General features: G+C 44.2%; 1 protein-coding gene across 1 annotated transcript in view; it reads left to right on the top strand.

Annotated features, from left to right (window-relative positions):
• Positions 1 to 780: 780 nt before the first annotated feature.
• LOC117459055 (neural cell adhesion molecule 1-like) overlaps positions 781 to 20,532 on the top strand; it is a 310,157-nt gene continuing 290,405 nt past the window's right edge. Inside the window, exon 1 of the mRNA XM_071205485.1 lies at positions 781 to 923. Coding sequence (XP_071061586.1) covers positions 842 to 923 — 82 coding nt within the window. The 5' untranslated portion in view covers positions 781 to 841. The remainder of the gene's footprint in view (positions 924 to 20,532) is intronic.

Below are 20,532 nucleotides of genomic sequence, written 5' to 3'. Positions count from 1 at the left end.
AATTGGAAATACAGCATTCCGTTTCCATTCGGTAAACACCATCCCCTTTAAAACTACAATTCCATATTTTGAGGAAATAGAGCGAGAGTTTCGCCATCTCTCAGAAGCTCGAGGTTATTATTCATTTGTCTGGAAGGCAAGTGTGTTTATATAAACTATAAGGTGAAGGATCTCGGTGGTACATTTGCAGATACACTGTGATACGTCTTTATTTTAAAGGCCGATACTGTAGTCTTCTTCACATGAAGCCAGGTTGTAAGATGAGATAAGATGGAACTTTATTTATCCCCGTGGGGAAATGCAGGCTTTCATAGCAGCAACAGGGTCAGAGCGAGAAACGGGATTCACTAGGGATGTAACGATACCAAAAACTCACGGTACGATAATATCGCGATAAAAAGTCGACGGTACGATATTTATCGCGATATTGAAAAATAAAAATTCAATTTTTTTTTTTTTTTACTTGAATTTGTTTCCTTTATTAAATAATACATCTGATTTGTACAGCATTTTAGTAGGATAGTAGTATTTTAAAGTGTCAACAATATAATAATCAGACCCTGCAATAGAATACATCAAGTTTCACTTTAGTTTTTCAAGTAACTCAACTCTAACTCACTCACTCACTCACTCACTCACTCACTCACTCACTCACTCACTCACTCACTCACTCACTCACTCACTCACTCACTCACTCACTCGGCGTCATCAAGGTTATCTTTTAGGAATGTGAGCACGTCCACATTTCCAGGTAGAAGCTGGGATGTTTGGGCGTTTACAAAATCCCCTGCTGTGGAAAAAACTCTCTCGCTTGGTACTGGTGTTGCTGGGACGGAGAGATATGCTTTGGCCATGGGGTGACAGCAGTGGGTCAAACTGTGTTTCTCCACCACTTCAACAACAATACAGTTGTTGCCAAGAAGGTGAGGCTTATTGACAGAGATAGAGATATACTGTTGGTACTTGTCAGTGTCTCTAGGTGTGTACATGTGGCCCTGTAAATACCATGTCCTTTTGTGTTATCTGTTGTTGTATGTTCACCTACTTGCTGCCATCTTGGACAGGTCTCTCTTGAAAAAGAGACCGATGATCTCAATGGGACCATCTAAACCATTTAAATAAAGTTTAAAAAAAAAAAATCGTGGTAGGTTTTGTCAGTCTCACGACGGTATTGAGACATTTATTTACCGCGATATTCGATATATCGTTACATCCCTAGGATTCACACAAGGTACAAAATTAAGATAAAATAGAATACAAATAAAGATACTAATACAACAATTGAAATACAAAGTGAAGTAACTGGTGAAACAAGATATCACGGTACATCTTTGATCATTTGAATCGACATATATTCAAGTGTGCAGATGTACAGTCCTGGATACTATTAACGGGTGATTGTGCAGCCTGCCGGCACAAAGTAGCACCCTTCTTGAATAAAACTTAAACAACCATCTCAATTACATATTACTGACGGTACGTCCACACAGCAGCTTTTCAAAAATCTTGAACATCTTGGAGCTGGGCGTGTCTGACAGCTTGGGGATTTTTTGCGAGCAATGCGACGAACAACCAATCACATGAATGTCCCGCCCCCGACATACAAAGCAAAAAACCCCGGGGATTTTATGCGAGCAATATATATATATATATAAACTCCCCAAACAGGCGAAACCCTACCAGTTCCCCCACTGTCTCTGCCCCCTCCCTCCATGCCTGGTTCCTCCGGTTTGTATCCCGTTAATAGTTCTGGTCGTAAAGAACCGGGTGATTTGCTCCCGTAACTTCTCGTTTGGAATATGAGGAAATGAACTGCGGTCTGGTTCTCCCTGCTTACACGCGGTTTGATTGGCTAGCGCTTCTACTGTCAGATTTGCATAAACGTGTTTGATTGGCTGGCGCTTCCAGCTCAGCTTCAAAAGTTGAACATTGCTCAACTTTGGAATCCTGGAGATCCTGGAAATCTTCGCTTCGCCCCCCACAATGCAGTTCGGCGAAAAGCGAGGCAAAGTGACGTCACCCCCATTCAAAGTCAACGGGCAGAGAAGCGGTGGAAGCGGTGGAAGATTCTTCTGAAGCTGCTGTGTGGACGTACCGTTATCCTCATGGGAGCTTCAGTAGAGGCTGATGGCATTTAGTGGCTGCTGCTTTTAAAGTGAGCATTTTTAGAGAAGTAATCTCAGCGTGATGGATTGTTTCAGCCTTCCCAACAAAACATCATCTATTCATCACGACAGAATATTAAAAATGACCCTTTTGCTTAAACAAACTGCATTGATTTAACCGGCAATCATCTGCCTTCAATCATCTGTCGGCATCAAAGAGCTGCAGGATTATTCGACTCTGAAAAAACGTTCAGAAGTTCCTGCGGTTCCTGTTCAGTGACCGTCTGCAGAACATGTCAGGGAGATTGCCTTAATGCCGTCGCACTTGAAAAGGGAATAAGATCTCTCCTCTTCCACACTAACGAAGACAAGCAGATGATTAGAGTCTTTTCCTTTCCGCCACTTGGCTCGGAGAACAAAGCGGAGGAACCTCGGCTGTGTTTCAGTTCTCAGCGGCTGGCGGCTGATGGGCACAGGATAAACATGGAGAAGGACTCCGGAGCCCAGGGGACCGCTAAAACAAAATGAGCTGACAATACTCATTTTCTCCAGCCCATATTTAGATTATGATTTCGGTAATGATTCCCCCTTCAGCCGGGGGAGAGTAAGTAATTAAACCTAATGAGAGAAACTGTAAGAACCCGGAAAAGACCCGCCCCTGGGCTATTATTCCAATACTCTGTTTTAGACACAGGTACATGTTTTGTTATCGCTAGCATTTACGCGCTAATGAGATAAATTGGCTGGATGCCTTCCCCACTTAAGAGTGCACTCTTTTGTGCGTAGCTTCTGCGCTAATGTGGAATCTCATTCCTTTTATATCGACTGCATGCACTGAGTCTTTACGTTTCCCTCTGCCTCGTGAAACGAAACGAAAGCACTTAAAGTCTAACAGGATCAAAATAATTGAGTTTTTTACACACTGGGCATTTTATATTTATTTATCTATTCCTTGCACACTTAATGTAAATAATATCCTACTTTTAAACTGGGTTAGCTGTAACTTGTGTTTTTACTTTCGAGTTTGTTTGCATGCAACGAAACAATTCCCAATTTGGGATCAATAAAGTCTTTCTTATCGTTTGTACGACGACAGAATAAACTCTCTGGCGACCAACTTGAATTGGAAAGGCAGCAATCACGATATCTATTGATCACCCCCGCCCCCCCGCCATTAAAACAATCTTAATTTTAACATGTTAATCTCGCAGTCGAGGCTAACGCTGATCATATTCTGCCTCTGCAAAAATAGTTCCTAACCTTTGTTCTATTCCCATCTCATTAGTTTCTCCTCTCCACAGAGAACATGGTGTTCTGCGGCTCCATTGCTCGGGGGGGGGGGGGGGGGGGTACATACTTAGTAGCCAGGCTAGGGTTTTGCTATTCCCTGTTATGTGCGGTGTTGTTATTCACACAGGCGAGCTGCACCTCTCCATCCCCATCCAAACGTCCAGCCCCCCCGCACAGTCGGCATGGAGACATGTGCCAGGAGTAGTTTTAACCCCTGGACACAGATCCAGAAAACTCAGTGAGGTGTTTATCGAACTTTCCTTCAGGACGGCAGCTCAACACCGGGGGGGGGGGGGGGGGAGATGAGGGATGACTAACCCGGGGGGGGGGGGGGGGGGGGGAGATGAGGGATGACTAACCCGGGGGGGGGGGGAGATGAGGGATGACTAACCCGGGGGGGGGGGTACTCGGATCATCTAGGAAAAGTAGAAGTGCTAAGATCGTGTACTTGAGTAAAAGTAGAAGTACTCAGATCTTGTACTTGAGTAAAAGTAGAAGTACTCAGATATTGTACTTGAGTAAAAGTAGAAGTATTCAGATATTGTACTTGAGTAAAAGTAGAAGTACTCAGATCTTGTACTTGAGTAAAAGTAGAAGTACTCAGATCTTGTACTTGAGTAAAAGTAGAAGTACTCAGATCTTGTACTTGAGTAAAAGTAGAAGTACTCAGATCTTGTACTTGAGTAAAAATAGAAGTACTCAGATCTGGTATTTGAGTAAAAGTAGAAGTACCAGAGTGTAGGAATACAGTAAAAGTCCTGCACTCAAAATGTTCCTCAAGTGAAAGTAGAAAAGTATTCTCATCAGAATATAGTGAAAGACAGTGAAAGTAGTCGTTGTGCAGATTGGTCCATTTCAGAATAATATCTATGATATGTTTTATAATGATTGATCATGAAAGTGTTCTCAAAGCTGGTGGAGGTGCAGCTAGTCTGAAGTACTTTGTAGACTGCAGGGTAGCTGGTGAAGGTGCAGCTAGTCTGAAGTACTTTGTAGACTGCAGGGTAGCTGGTGAAGGTGCAGCTAGTCTGAAGTACTTTGTAGACTGCAGGGTAGCTGGTGAAGGTGCAGCTAGTCTGAAGTACTTTGTAGACTGCAGGGTAGCTGGTGAAGGTGCAGCTAGTCTGAAGTACTTTGTAGACTGCAGGGTAGCTGTTGGAGGTGCAGCTAGTCTGAAGTACTTTGTATTCTGCAGGGTAGCTGGTGGATTTACTCCAGGTGGAACTAAAGTCTGATTCAACACTTGATTAGATTTCTCATCATTCATCTGTGAAGTAACTAAAGCTATTAAATACAGGAAAAGTACACCATTTACCTCTGAACTGGAGTGGAGTAGAAGTACACAGTAGCATCAATTGTTCTTACAGTTCTCGAGTAAATCTACTTAGTTACTCTACACCCTCTCACCGGCCATCCTTCCTCCTTCCCGTGTCCAGCGTAACTTCATTGGCTTTTCCCTCCAAGACTCTCCTGCCTTTTGTCTAGACAGCTGTGCGCTGCTGGCGTCTTTGTGCTCTCGTCCTACACACGCTGAGTCCATATGCTACCAGCTGCTAGACACATTTGCTAGCCTCTTACCGCTGGAAACCTAACCCACGTCGGAGGAGGGAAAACCTTTTTCAGCTGCCGCCATAACCGAATTAAAGGGCCATCTGAGCAATTGCCATATATGTTATATAATGGTCTAAAATGTTTCCTGCCATTTGGAGGTACATACAACATGGTCAAGGACCACCGTAAATTAGTTTAGCATGGATTCATGTGCTGTCTGTGCTTTCACTCCTCACCAAAGGGGCGGTTTATCCCGAAGGCTCGGATCTAATCCCTATTTTGTTTGCCTGAGGAACCGGGCTCCATATATGGTTGCTGGTTTGTAACGAAGAGGGCCAGCTGCTTCCACCACACTCTGCTTTAAGAGGCTGCTTTATGGGCGAAGACGTCCCTCTAATTTATATCCCCACGTGGGCCCCTTAAGGAGCATATGAACCTGAGATGGAGGGAATGGATCGGGTGCCCCCCCCCCCGCGAATGGATTTATGACCCTCCTCACTTATTGCTGGAGGGAAGAGAGCATTCTTCTGGCCGAGGTCAAGGGCAGGTCTAAAGGGGCTTCACATATAATCAGTACTATAACCAGAGTTAGCCAGGCACATGTTGTCCGTTACACATTTGAAGAGTTATCAATGGATACTGTTGTTTGAACTATCTACAAACAAGTGTATGCTCGTGCAGGTATCTGTCCGACACAGTGCATCCGTATAAAGCAGCCGTAGTCAAAAGTTGAGTATAATTCCGCTACAAAACGCGTGATGCGGAGAAAAGCCAAATATTCTGTTGGTTCAACAAAATGTAAGGCTTCCTATACTTTCCCAATCGCTGTAACAAAGAACAGGAATGATCAGCAGGTGCATGGGCGACTGACATTACCCTGTGACACACACACACACACACACCACACACGCACGCACACACACACACACACACACACACACACACACACACACACACACACACACACACACACACACACACACACACACACACACACACACACACACCACACACGCACACACACACACACACACACACACACACACACACACACGACAACTACCAGACAGGCGTTATAAGCAAATACCAACATGTGCAAACCTAAACACATACTGATAAAAATAGAAGTAATCAACTCAGGATAATTAAGCGTTTTGGCTCCGACAAATACACTAATTGTGAATATTGCAACGAATGGTGTTTCTCATTGCTTCGATGTGATGCTCGGTAAATAACATGCCGCGGTGTATTCCCCTTTGCTCCTGACATCCTGCGTCCTACAACCTGATCAAGTTCTTGCTTGTTTAAAGCCGTGTGTGTGCTCCCCCTCTGCACACACCCAAAGGTAGATCGTAATCATAACGGCAGAAATTGATGCACAACAAAATGAAACCTGTAGAAATCAATAATGTAACTTCAGTGCGTCGGCTTAGCGATGAGCATCCTTCACTTTGTAGCCCAGGAAAGATTAAAAGCACATCTGTTGATCCTAGAGTGTAAATAATCCCACTGAACGGGACGTGTCCCCTGTTTCTGAATGTCCTTTTATTGATTAAAGAACAGCTATTAATGTTTTACAAAGACGGATATTACGAACACAACAGAGAGAAGCGCTTCTTAATACCCCAGCTGCGGTGTGCTCATTTCAGCGAACCAAACGAAATGAAAAATAAGCTCAATTAGTTTTTTTAATATCACGGGCCTAGAGCCGACATTCCCAACACAGTTTCAGCCAGATACCGTGTACGCGTCTTCGCTGTGTGAGTGTGGCGAGGTGTCGCCACATTGACGGAGCTGCAGACCGACATCTGTTAGGTGTTGGACTTGTTTTTCAACTCCTCTTCAACCGGGACGCTTTAAAGTAGACCAGTTCTCCACAACCTCGTTGACCTCCTGGACACCTTACACTTTGGTTTCATTTCATTTTCATTTTCAGTCTTTATTTCGAACAGATTTAAAAATAACAAATGTGAAAAACAGAATACCGTATTGTTATAATACAGTATTTTAAACATTCATGGTAATATTTGTGTTTAAAACAAAAAAAAGTCTTCATATTAATAATAATAATAAATCATGTGTCCGAAAGGGAGCAGGAGGAAGTAAATGCTTATTAATTCCCACCCCTTACTTGATCAATGATTGTCCTTTAAATCATTATGCAAGTTATTCCTACTTACATTTAGTTTCTACTTTCAAATCAAGTTTTATATACAAGTGACGTAATATGATAGGAGTGGAGGCTGCGACGTGTTTTATCAGACCACAAAAGCCTCCCAAACTGTATCACTAGCCTTAGCAGAACAAATCAACACATACATATATTTAAATACCCCCCCCCCCCCCTCCTCCACAGCCTTTTGTTGTTGTTGTTGTTGTGAAGAACGCTTGAGTATGCACATTGTAATGATTTCCATGTATATTGAAAGAGCAGCTGGAGTGCAAAATCCACTAAGAATCTGAAGCGTTCAGACTAAAAAATGCCGTTGCTCTGCTTCTGTACCGCGGCGCCCACAGCTCTCTGGCAAAGAAACCAGCTGTGCCCACTCTCGGTACGATCTCGCCTCGATCAAAAGACGACGGACCCCTGGCTTTGATGTCGACGCTTTCAAACTTTAGTCACCGTCTGCTCACGGCGAACCTACACTTCTACTGTACAGCTGTGGTCGCCATTACAATCCAGACACTCCCATTTGCATTCCGAGTATAGGGTATCATTTGCTAAGATATTTAGCATTTTCCTTACCCCCCCCCCCCCCCCCCCCCCCGCCTTCCCCTTCCTCCACATCTTTGCAGCTGTGTACACTTAAGAGGATCTGCAAATGTGTCATTTTGCACACCAGACACAAACAGAGGTGGGCTTTTATATAGTGCGTGACTGAGTCCTGGGGGTGGAAGCTCCAGAGATAATTCATAGCGGGAAGACTTAAACAGATGACACAGTAGATATTAAATATGTCTGCTCCACTAGACCTGTAGACTCTTCTGGGAGTTGAGGGGGGGGTTAACATTATACAGCATGCTTGTAGCCGATGTCCATGTGCATAACAGTGTAGTGCTGTCATCTGATCAGCCAGGCCTGGACGCCGCCATTCGTCCCCGTCTATTACTCTGACAGACTCTTCCACAATGATGTAACTACACCGGTTATTTAGATTGACTACTACTAGAGTCGTGCTTTGTGATTTTTCACAATATCTACGAGTTCTATATTGCCTCATAGATGTCCAACGAGGCAAGACACATCCAGACGATCAGACAAGTCGTAAACAGTCCTCCAGATTCTAACTGAGTGCGAGTACAAGTAGGTCAAAGTTGAACAAGCTAGTCAGGAAGTTTATAAACGCTTCACTGTTTACGACAGATCCTACGGGTAGTGATTTCCCAATTTATTTTCCCACTCTGCTCCAAATTAGATTTTCCAACCAACGGGTTTTCTGATAACTGACATTGTTGACATAACGAGGAAACGGTGCTTTTCAGCGTGAAAGTCAACGAACTGGGTAAATATCAGAGCAGACTAAGCGTTCTTCCATGTGCAGACTCGCCCTCCTGACCTCTCCTGATGTGTGTGGACTATTCGACTGATAAACTATTCATGGTGGTGCAGGATTTATCAAGCCTTTCATTTACCCACATGCAGGCCAGACGGAATATCGGTACGTTATGAAGTCGGGCAAGACAAAGAAAAGGGAACAAATAATGGATGGAAAAAGTCACAGGCAGAGGGGTTGGTTCTGGTTCCTGTGGAAGCACTCTCAGGGTTATGGGTGACTTCGTAACCTCTGTCTAGACGGAGTCCCCGAGTGTCATCTGGAATATGTGTGTTCGCCACACAGCATCTAATTGGGATTTTAGTGCAGAATATAAAGATGTGTTCACTTGATTGCAGAAAATACTTCCACGGTTGCTCATTCCTGACGCACTGGATCACCGGTTCCATCTGGAAGTCATTTAGGAAACTGTAATATGTTTAGCTGCCTGTTGAATTATTCATGTTGGAACTCTGCGCTTTCTGCTGTGTGTGTTATCTTAAACTGTTTAGTTATGACATAGATGTTAAGACCAAGTCCCAGCACTGAAACCATAATCTCCATGTCGACTTTCTGTTCGAGGAGACTCCCCGAGGCGGGCGTTCAAAGTGTTCCCCCTCTTGAAGGCGATATGAAACAATAACAAATCAAGACACCCGACAAGCGAACAAAGTTCCCATGGCCGATAGCACTTGTCACACTTAACCTCGTTGTCCTGACGCATTTTCCCTGACGGAGCGTGTGGGAGCTTCTCATGCACGTCTCTTTCACGTTTGTGCAGTTGGCATGGCATTAACAGGCGGCCATGTAAAAGCCCCGCAGGATGAGAGGTTGTTTGGAGGTCAGTTCGGAAACCTACGGAGCCGAAGGGCGCCAACAATCTCTGGGAAAACAGTACAATAGAAGCCTTGGTCATTTCAGAGGCGAGACAATGGGCCCAATTGTCACTCACCTTTGACCCCCGGTACATTTAGCAGCAACCGTTCGACCCCCAAGTTAATCATGTCGATAATGTCTTCTTTCACACTGAGGCACATTCCTTGGCTTGTTTAAATTGGTGTCCAATGTTTTTGACAATCATGTACTCCGGTATCATGGGAAATGTACCTGGAATACCAAACGTTCTGTTTTCATATCAGCACTTGTTGGAAATCATAACGCTCTGTAGAGAAATCTATGTAGAGGTTGGATATACTATGGGTTTATGATGAAATATACTATATTTGATTCCCTCTTGCTCTTACCAAGGTTTACAAAAAAGAACCTTGGAGGCTATCATTTGCGTTTTACCCTGAAACACCCTATGTATGTCAGCATGTGCCTCCCCCAAGAGGTCTAAAGATCAATCTGAAGGGTCATGAGATAATTATTCAGAACATTACGTTTATTCTGACTGTTCTTCGACCTTATTTCTTCTTTCTGTCGGAACATTGTTTGAAGTATTTCTCCTAGAAAAAATGTGAACAATAATAACCACTCTCTGATCTTTGGCACACATTCTTTCACAGTATTTTCAAAGTTCAGTTTGCTCACAATTGGGCCACTACCCTCCACCGCCGTCCAAACCAACAGCCTCATTAATTGTCAGTGTGGCTTTATATCACATCGCTGAACATGCATAGCCCGCACAGAATGGATGTCAAATCCTAATCTGTGACTGGGGGGGAGGGCAGCCTGGTCCTGGGGTTGGTGGACTGCCACAATAGATAACTTGGTTGTGTGACTAAGTGAACATGTGTTAGCCAAGGGACTCATCACCCCCCACCCCTTAAAAGTTGCTATTTTTGGGCTTTAATATGATTTATAGGATGACATTCTTTAAAACTGGCCGTGGCAGATCCGTTGGACTCATTATTTCTGACAGTTCAAGCTGGAGAGCATCCATGTGTGTTGGGGAGTACTGGGCTTGTCCGCCTGAATGGCTTTGGGGGGTAAATGTAGAGGCGAAACACAGTAGAGAACATATTCTGTTGATTTCATAGTGAGGAGTACAAAATGCACGGATGTGATCATGAGTCAACTCGGAGACCTTTAAGCGGGGAGGAACTCGAGGCATTTTAGGCCCTGGTCCCACATCAACACTCCAACAGCCAACATTGAATATCTAGAACATCCAACTGCTACACAAGTGCCAGTGGTGCAACTACAACTCCAAGAAAATATCGTATTTGTTCTTGTCAGTGAGCCTCAAATTCTTCCGTGGTTTACCGTGCTTAATGTTTCATTCTGTGCTTTGTGGTTTATCTTGCTTTAGCAGGTGCTGAAGGGAATCCACACAAGGGTGGTAGAGCCGACACCAAATTGTTCACAGCCATGTTTGAAATGAAAATCACATCTTGTTGTTTTTGTTTCTCCTTTTGTGTAACACTCAGGAGGTAAATACTCTCATGCTTGATTACCGCCTGTTCCGGCTGTGTTTACCCATGGTCTGGCTGTAGTACATTCGACATACATGATTAAGAGCCTAACTATTCCTGAGGTACTTCCTGCTACCGGAGGAATGTGTTCCACTGATGGATGACCTATTCCTCAATACCCCTTGCTGAATTTCGGATTAAGTTATCCCCTGGCCCGCTGGAGCTATTGTTAACGGACATCAACAATCGTAATTGTAAACGTCGTCTCTAATTGGGTGACCAAGAATGTGTTGAAGCAAAAGGAAATAAAGACGAGCCCAAATGAAGAAGTAAGGAATTATTTCAGGGCTCAACACAAGTGAATAGTTATAGTGTTACACTGTACACTAAAATATTAGTACTTTTTTTAATGTTTTTGTTAACATAGGCTGCTGGACTGGCATTAGGTTCAATTGCCTTATTGATAGCATCATGGGTTTTTTAACTATTCTTTGACAATGGGAAATAAGGACAATTCTATTAATAGCATTAATTCATAAGAATATAACTATCGATGATCAATTTGACCTCATATGTACACAACTATTCAAATGTATTGTACTCTTTTTGAGTCTTGTCGTTTATTGATAGTATCATGATAGACAACTTGCTATATAAATGAGTCCTAAAACCTGAAGCCACATTCGGTTCCCTCGTCTCGAAGTCGAAGGTTTGTTGGTAAAAGCCTGAAATATGGTCTGTGGTTAAAACAGGCCTAAGAGATGTTCCCGAAATCCAATGGGAAAATCCGATTGGTTATTGTCCTGGGAACCAATGCTAACTTCCTGGTTGGCGTACAAAAACATGTCATCACGGCACCACTCTTTGGGTATCGAGTCAACATTGTGTGTATTGTTACGACCCTAACATGTTATTGATATGACCCTGGAGGTCAGAAGGTTTTCATTTCTGTTTGTTTTGGTATTGGAATTGAAATGGCACGGCAATATTTGTTTGAATGTCTTCTAGTGTTGAACGGTGTACCGATACTTGAGAGGTACCGCGATACCCTGCCGTTAAAAACGTTACGATTCCTCCGTTTCATTAGTATCGGTACTTTAAGAATGACGGGGGAAAGTACTCCGGTGAGAAAGCGCTGTTTTAATAAGAGCCGTGTGTGTTCAGCGCTCTGCTTCCACTCCCCGTGCCTGCAGTGCCTCCCCTCTCAAGCACGCTCTAAGTCCCTCCCCTCTCAAGCACGCTCTAAGTCCCTCCCCTCTCAAGCACGCTCTAAGTGCCTCCCCTCTCAAGCACGCTCTAAGTCCCGCCCCTCTCAAGCACGCTCTAAGTGCCTCCCCTCTCAAGCACGCTCTAAGTCCCGCCCCTCTCAAGCACGCTCTAAGTCCCGCCCCTCTCAAGCACGCTCTAAGTCCCTCCCCTCTCGTGCACGCTCTAAGTGCCACCCCTCTCAAGCACGCTCTAAGTCCCTCCCCTCTCGTGCACGCTCTAAGTCCCTCCCCTCTCAAGCACGCTCTAAGTGCCACCCCTCTCAAGCACGCTCTAAGTCCCTCCCCTCTCGTGCACGCTCTAAGTCCCTCCCCTCTCAAGCACGCTCTAAGTGCCACCCCTCTCAAGCACGCTCTAAGTCCCTCCCCTCTCGTGCACGCTCTAAGTCCCACCCCTCTCAAGCACGCTCTAAGTCCCACCCCTCTCAAGCACGCTCTAAGTGCCTCCCCTCTCAAGCACTCTCTAAGTCCCGCCCCTCTCAAGCACGCTCTAAGTGCCTCCCCTCTCAAGCACGCTCTAAGTCCCGCCCCTCTCAAGCACGCTCTAAGTCCCGCCCCTCTCAAGCACGCTCTAAGTCCCTCCCCTCTCAAGCACGCTCTAAGTGCCACCCCTCTCAAGCACGCTCTAAGTCCCTCCCCTCTCGTGCACGCTCTAAGTCCCACCCCTCTCAAGCACGCTCTAAGTCCCGCCCCTCTCAAGCACGCTCTAAGTCCCTCCCCTCTCAAGCACGCTCTAAGTGCCTCCTCTCTCAAGCACGCTCTAAGTCTCACCCCTCTCAAGCACGCTCTAAGTCCCGCCCCTCTCAAGCACGCTCTAAGTCCCTCCCCTCTCAAGCACGCTCTAAGTCCCACCCCTCTCAAGCACGCTCTAAGTCCCTCCCCTCTCGTGCACGCTCTAAGTGCCTCCCCTCTCAAGCACGCTCTAAGTGCCTCCCCTCTCAAGCACGCTCTAAGTGCCTCCCCTCTCAAGCACGCTCCAAGTCCCTCCCCTCTCAAGCACGCTCTAAGTGCCACCCCTCTCAAGCACGCTCTAAGTGCCTCCCCTCTCAAGCACGCTCTAAGTGCCTCCCCTCTCAAGCACGCTCCAAGTCCCTCCCCTCTCAAGCACGCTCTAAGTGCCACCCCTCTCAAGCACGCTCTAAGTGCCTCCCCTCTCAAGCATGCTCTAAGTGCCTCCCCTCTCAAGCACGCTCCAAGTGCCTCCCCTCTCAAGCACGCTCCAAGTGCCTCCCCTCTCAAGCACGCTCTAAGTGCCTCCCCTCTCAAGCACGCTCTAAGTCCCTCCCCTCTCGTGCACGCGCTAGCTGCCAGAGCATGTGAGAAAGCGAGAAGCATGGCTGCAAGTGGGAGTGCAACTGCCGCTGCGCCTCGGCTTGTTGACAAAAAAGACGCCAGAAGCGAAATGTGGAAGTATTTGAGCGATATCTCTGACAGTGAGGGCAAGCCTACGGACACCACGACGCAACGAACGTTTTCGTAGTTTGACGAGGCAATTAATGGCAATGATAACCGTCTAATACGGCTATCTTTTTAGCTAACTTACCAATGTGGCTAACATTAATTATTTATATTACTGTTCTATTACATGTTAATAAAATATAAAGTTAACTATCAAAGAAATCACATGAACTCAAGTATAAAGAAGAGACCATGTTGTAAGAAAACACTTAAAAGATAAACTACAATTTTATTGATCATGAAAATAAGAAAAGAAAAGTATCGAAAAAGAATCGGAATCGCAATTCTTGACTTGCTATCGAAACCAAAATGTTGGTATCGTGACAACACTGATGTCTTCACATAATAGGTGCTACTTTAATCCTGGTAGTCTTGTTGTTCTCCCTGCGGTGGCTTATGTTATCAATGTGTGGTTTTGTAATGGAACATGAATCAGAGAAGCAAGCTCTCCTGGCGATGCTCCTCACTTGGCAAAGCGAGCTCATATTGGATGCTGCACCAGAACTAACATGGGAGCCCATTTTGGACTTGCTCAGTTGTTTATCAGATCAAATTTGCATGTCAGAGTTTAGAGGAGTCGAACAATTGCATCAGACCAATTTGATTTAATTCCAAAAGTTCCCCTTTGCAAATGATGGTGTGACTGAGCCTCGAGTCGGCCAACAGGCAGAACATAAAAGCTCTATTGGCCGTTTTACCAGGAAACAGATGAGGGGATCAATATGAGTTTCCTTTTACAGCCATGGGCCAGACAGCTCCCAAACCTAACTTACCACAACGACTGAGAGCAGGGGAAAGTGCTATTCAGTACACAGAACATTACACCCAGCAGATCTGTGTTAACCAACCCGTAAGTTTCCGTGTGTCACTCTCTGTCGGCAGGAAGCACTTCACGCCCGTGTCTGCTCACAAACCAGATGCTAATGTGTGCAAATATCAGTAGGTATGTGGCATTTCAATCAGTGATACTGCTGCAGGTTTGAGATGATTCGATGAGTCCTGGGACAATGGCATGCGGTAAAGCTCTAACAAGAAGCAGGAAAGTGCACAGAAATGTATTTGTATAATATAAGTACCGTACTTTTCGGACTATAAGCCGCAGCAGCTAAACTGTCCGTCTGTCTTGCTCTCGTTCTGTCTCTCGGTTCCACTTTTACTTTGGCGCGCTACCTGTCTCGCTCTTTTCCGGCCTCCAGCTTTTCCTGCTGGAGCCCGCCGCTTAAAGGTGGCGGGCGCGGACCGGTCCTAGAGCCCATAGTGTTAAGGTGGTTAATTTTACCTGTAAAATCCATAGATCTAGGAGGTTCCCTAGTGGCCGTTAGCTGTACACAAAAAATGGGGGGAAAAAGTCGCGGCTTATAGTCCGAAAAGTACGGTATATAAATGTGACAGTAGTATATTGAACACATGATAGAGGTAGTAGAGATATAACCAGATATATAATATAGATACATAGATTTCCATTAGCATGTTTGACAAGCATTATGTCCAATAAGTTGTTTCTACTTTAAAACTACCACTCACTTAATTCTGGTGATTAACTTTATGGAGTCAGAAGAGATGGCCTATTTGTTTCTAGGCCGAACAGGGAGTCAACATGTTCCCATTGGATGTTGGTATATTGCATAAGGGACTTGTATCAGCGTGATGACATATGGTAGTTTATTCTCTCACTTGTTAACAACCGCCATGTTGATGATTGCATGGAGCATTTGGACATTAACCAGATACCGTCATATGTTATGTTGTAGAACAATACGTTGATAATCTCTCCTGTTTGTGGTTCACCAAACGTTGACTTTGAGATCAGGGGGCCGAAAATTGTAAAATGCTGACTCATTTCCTGGTTTTAGGATTTCTTTCTGCACCCCTCTTTTGCTTTGCTTTTGTGGGCCAAGAGCCTTACTGAAGACTGATAACCCAGCAGAACTAATAGATACTTTCCACATCTATACTTTGCCAACCACGAGATTCCCATTAGCATGTCTGACCTGCATCTGCCCGAGGATTAGCTCGCGTCTCCGGAGGGCTTCCAAATGTGAACAAGAACGGGCACCGGGCAAAATAAGAATTTCTTGTCAGTTGCAATATTTCAGCATGCTGAGCCCTGACAGTTTACCACGAGCCGTCAACACGGCGTCTTGTCTCTGAGACGCCGTTGATCAGTCTGCTCTGACAGGGCGGTTCTGGATGGGTAGGTCGTGGCGTTGGGATTCATCCTGCCCACTCTGTGGAATTGATGCTGTTCGTCCACAGTTCACTTCTCCCTGGTTAATGGGTGATTAAGTTGGCACAGGAGACCGCATGACTGATGAGGCTGCATGACTGAACTGCCAACTACAGTGGGAACAGGCCGTGTCTGTTCTGCACACCGTTCCCTGCATGCATACAGTAAGGAGGTGCTACAAAGGGCTCACCGAAAATAAAGTCACGTACTATGCTTCTTTAAAAAAATCAGGAATCCTTTGTGGGAAATGCAGATTGTTGCAGATTAATAGGAAAACTTAAAGGCTAACATTAGGAATAAAGAAGCTAGAGAAGAGGATTCTTTTCTGAGATCTAACCAAATGTGAATTTATTTTTAGGTCTGAGGTTGGAGTCCGAATTCGGAAAAAAAAAAGAGTCAGAATTCAGAGTTTTTTCTCAGAACTCAAAGTATTTTTTCCCTTTTGGTCGGATAAAAAAAAAAACGTAATACAATCTAAGTCAAATCATCTTAAATCCAAGGTAAATAACTAAGTAGCAGCATTATTAAAGTCATTGAACATGTCAAATACTGGTAGTTAATGGTTAAAAGAGTATATATAACATTTTACAAAATTATTGTTACAGAATATATAACATTTAAAAAACGTGTTCTGTTTTACGCAAAACAAGAAAAACAAACCCTTTCATTACATTCTGATTTATGAACCTGCTGTATTATTGATAATGTTATGGACACCATATTATGTTATTGCATTACCGTATCGGAAAATCATTATTGTGATATATTACACTTCATTTGGATGACGTTATTATTTCACTGCTGTCAGTTATTGATTATTTTATTAAATGGACATGTGCACCGAAGGCTTTACCTGCGTTCAACCTACCATTTTCCATTGTGGCGAAGCATCCCCTGATAACAACAGAACTTCAGCTCCATCGACTAAAGACAAATAACCATCATCTTGTAAATCAGAAGTCCTGGCCCCCTCTGATGGGATGAACCTGAGTAAGGGTCTGCTAACTTACCAGTGTGATATTCCACACTCAAGGTCCACATCACATACAAACAGACAACACACACATTTCATTTCATTTCAAACCTCTATTTATACAGATAAATCCCATTGAGATCATTGATCTCTTTTCCAAGGGAGACCTGCCAAGTAGTTCCACATGAAACATAAAAGCATAAACAGAACAACAAAAGGACATCATACAGCATCATTTACATAATTATCCACATAAACAGGTACCAACAGCTTCTGATTGAGTAGCATCCAAAAAAACATTTCGTGGCACCAGATTGCTCAGTTTCCATTTAATTTGCAGACTGTTCCAAGACAGAGGAGCTGCATCTAAAGGCTGTCTTCCCTAAGACAGTCCTAGCAGTTGGCACATTTAATAAAACCACAGCATTCGATCTCAGGCAGTAGTCACTTACAATTCTCCGTGAGATCAGAGAGCAGATATAAGATGGAAGTTTCCCTAGCATGGCTTTGTATATAAAAATGTACCAGTGACTGAGCCTCCGTGCAGCTAGTGAAAGCAAACCAGCCCTTGCATACAGGGTGATACGCAGCATCTAACTTGACCAGGCGATGCGCCGGTGCATTCATATACACCAGATCCCCATAGTCCAGCACAGGTCAAAGGTCACAGAGCCTTTTCCTGGCCTCAAGCGAGAAACAGGACTTGTTCCTGTAGAAGAACCCTAGCCTCACCCTCAGCTTTTTAAGCAGGTTATTGACATGAAGTTTAAAAGAGAGACAATCATCAAGCCAGATACCCAGGTATTTGTAACAGGCAACAACTTCAAGTTTTGTTCCTTGCGTAGTTACAATATCTAAAACAGGCTCTGGTGTCTGGAGAGGCTGCTGCGCCAATGTCTCCACATCACGGAAGAGAACCGGGTAGAACTCTTCACAGGGTTCATTAAAATCGAGATAACACGATTGTCCGAGTCCTCTCGGCGACACATGCGTCTGTTCATTGACTTTCTTAAAAGGGCTTGACAGGTCGGTGCCCCCACGTTAACACACAGCTGGCTGGCACTGTGCCATCTCACTTCATACAAGCACATCAGAAGTGCACAGATATGCAGAGCCACCTGACCTCCTCATAATCCTGCAGAGCACGTGGGGAATGTGCACGTGAGCTGCAGGTGTTTCCATCCTGCAGACGTTTTAACCCTCCACTTGTCTTCGGAGAGACATGTGCGAATGACTCCTCCGCAAAAGTACATTGCAATATATTATTCACATATTTATGATAGATGCCTTTTATGGTTTAACATGTCTCCGACAGATACTGGGATAACATCCAGGCTGCCATTACATATAAAGTAATGGTCTACTGAGATACCACTTTATGGCTTACATAATGTTTTTACTGCATTTTATGTTCAAAATAATCTAGATTTCAGATACAGATCATCAATATTGTATTTGCCCCACTGCAGTGAGCTGATAAGCTTCAGGCAAAGTGGACGGTGCAGATACAGCTCAATTACAATGAGGAGACTTATACAGTATATCAAAGGGGACATCATCTGCTCTTTCTCAGGTTCATATTTCTATTCTGTGTCTCCACGATGACATGTCTGCATGCTTTAATGTTTACAAAGTTCCATATGTTGTGTATCTATGCCACTTCTATTAAACAAATCCCATTATCTTCGCTGTTAAAAGTGCATTCTTAACATTATCCATAGTCATAGCGACCAAAACAACGAAAAGACAAAATAGTTTTTAGAAGAAGCTGCAGCTCAACACCACGATGTGCCTTCTCTCGGAGTTGTTTTTCGTACATTGTTGGACTCAAACGGCCCCAAATCTGTTCCATACTCCGGCAGAAAGTGCAGGTTTATATCTCAAGTATTACATTCTGAACATCAGGGGTAACTTTGATGTTAAAAGGCAGACATTGAACCATTGATCCCGGCTACCGAGCACTACATTCCTATTCTAATTCCCCCAAATCCACGGGGGGGAGTTTCCCTCCAGGACCGACCACACAGCAGAGCCAGCCGGCAAGCATGCTAAACAACTTGTGTGTGTGTGTGTGTGTGTGTGTCAACCACCACTGACCACTTCATGCACCACAATCCCCCGTAACCCCTCTGACCTTCACGGGAGATATTAGGCCAAATCAACAGCCCACTTCAAAGTCCCCATCATTCTCCATAATATGTGCAACACCCGCTACATTGGGAGGATATTACATGGTTTCACTTTTGCATTCCTCAGAACAAAGACTACAGAGGAAGCAGATAACCTTAAGTCCAAGCTGAGTAAAGACAACGTTGCTTTGCATGGGAGCTTCCAGCAGAACCAGCAGCCACTCCTGCTTTTGTAATTACAGTGCCTGATGTTTTTGTTCCTATCTGGAGTCCAGTTGTTTTTAACTTTCCGTTCAGTGAAAAGTACGTATTCTCTTTTCAAACATGAACATATCCGTGCTATTAATAGTGAGTCACTCAGTCTGTGTCTCCAGAATAAGACATCTCAACAATAAACCCACTAGATTTCATTTGATATGGATATTCATTATCTCCAGAGGAAACACCCTTTTGATTTTAGTGACCCTTAAAGAGGACTGCTCATTGTCAGGTTCATATTAGTGTGGCCCTGTTGTGATTGGTCAACCGCTTAGAGATGTCCCGCCCCTTAGCCTATCACCCACAATGCATTGGAGCACTAGCCATTCGAGCAAATTAGCCTTTGCAGACCATTTACATGCACTAAAACGTATATGACACACTACAGGAAAGGGAACGCCACAGAAAGCAGAACAAAAACGTGTGCGTCCATTTGGTCAAGAAGTTCCTTAGTCTAACACAGGGGTGTCAAACTCAAGGCCCGGGGGCCAAATCCGGCCCGCGACTTCATTTAATGTGGCCCGCATGCAAAGAATATAATAAGTTTATTATACGGTTACACGCCACTGATAGGAGCACGTTGCCCATAAACTACATGTCCCACAATGCATCTTGTTTTGTGACATGCTCACGGAAAAGACTTGCAATTATTCGCCCTACACTTCTGCTTTCAGACGTAGTTAATTATGAAGTTATTACCCTATCCGATAATAATCCAATGCACAGGAAGTTATGTATTATAATACATATATTTATAGCGTCTTAAAGTCACAACCGGCTCTTTGAGTGCAACCATAATTCTGATGTGGCCCGCGATGAAATTGAGTTTGACACCCCTAACACTTTGGTCACAGGGTAAAAACATTTGTTACATTTCTATAGAACTTATTTGAATATCCATTGTTCTCAGGGTATGCATCCTTTTGACCATTTTCTCGATATCAACTTCCCTTATGTCATAACTCGATCATGCCACTTGCTGCACCCTTCATTCCCCTTTGATCTGAAGGACTCAATGGCACCTTCAACGCTAACCTGAGGACTAACGGATCCCCATGATGTTTTCCTAGGTATGTTTTGTCCTTTTTATCGTGGAGTTTTATAAATAGTACAGCGTGTATGAGTTCCTCTGGGTTATATGCCTTTACATCATGTTCCACACTTGAGGCTTTTGTCTGAGTTGTATCCACTTCAAAGCCTCCCTCGCCCTAAATGTGATGACTCAATACATTGCTCTGGATTAGGACTTCAAAGGGACCGGGATTGAGTTGTTCTTTGTGGCAGATTTATTACACACTTAATAATGCTTATCATCACTGAACTGTTGAGAAGACTATAACGCTTATTGAGTCATTATGTTATGTTCTTTAAATAACGTTAACTCCT

Source organism: Pseudochaenichthys georgianus, chromosome 14, assembly GCF_902827115.2.
Source record: "Pseudochaenichthys georgianus chromosome 14, fPseGeo1.2, whole genome shotgun sequence".
In the NCBI taxonomy this organism is placed as follows: domain Eukaryota; kingdom Metazoa; phylum Chordata; class Actinopteri; order Perciformes; family Channichthyidae; genus Pseudochaenichthys; species Pseudochaenichthys georgianus.
This window is presented reverse-complemented; position numbering and strand designations above follow the sequence as displayed.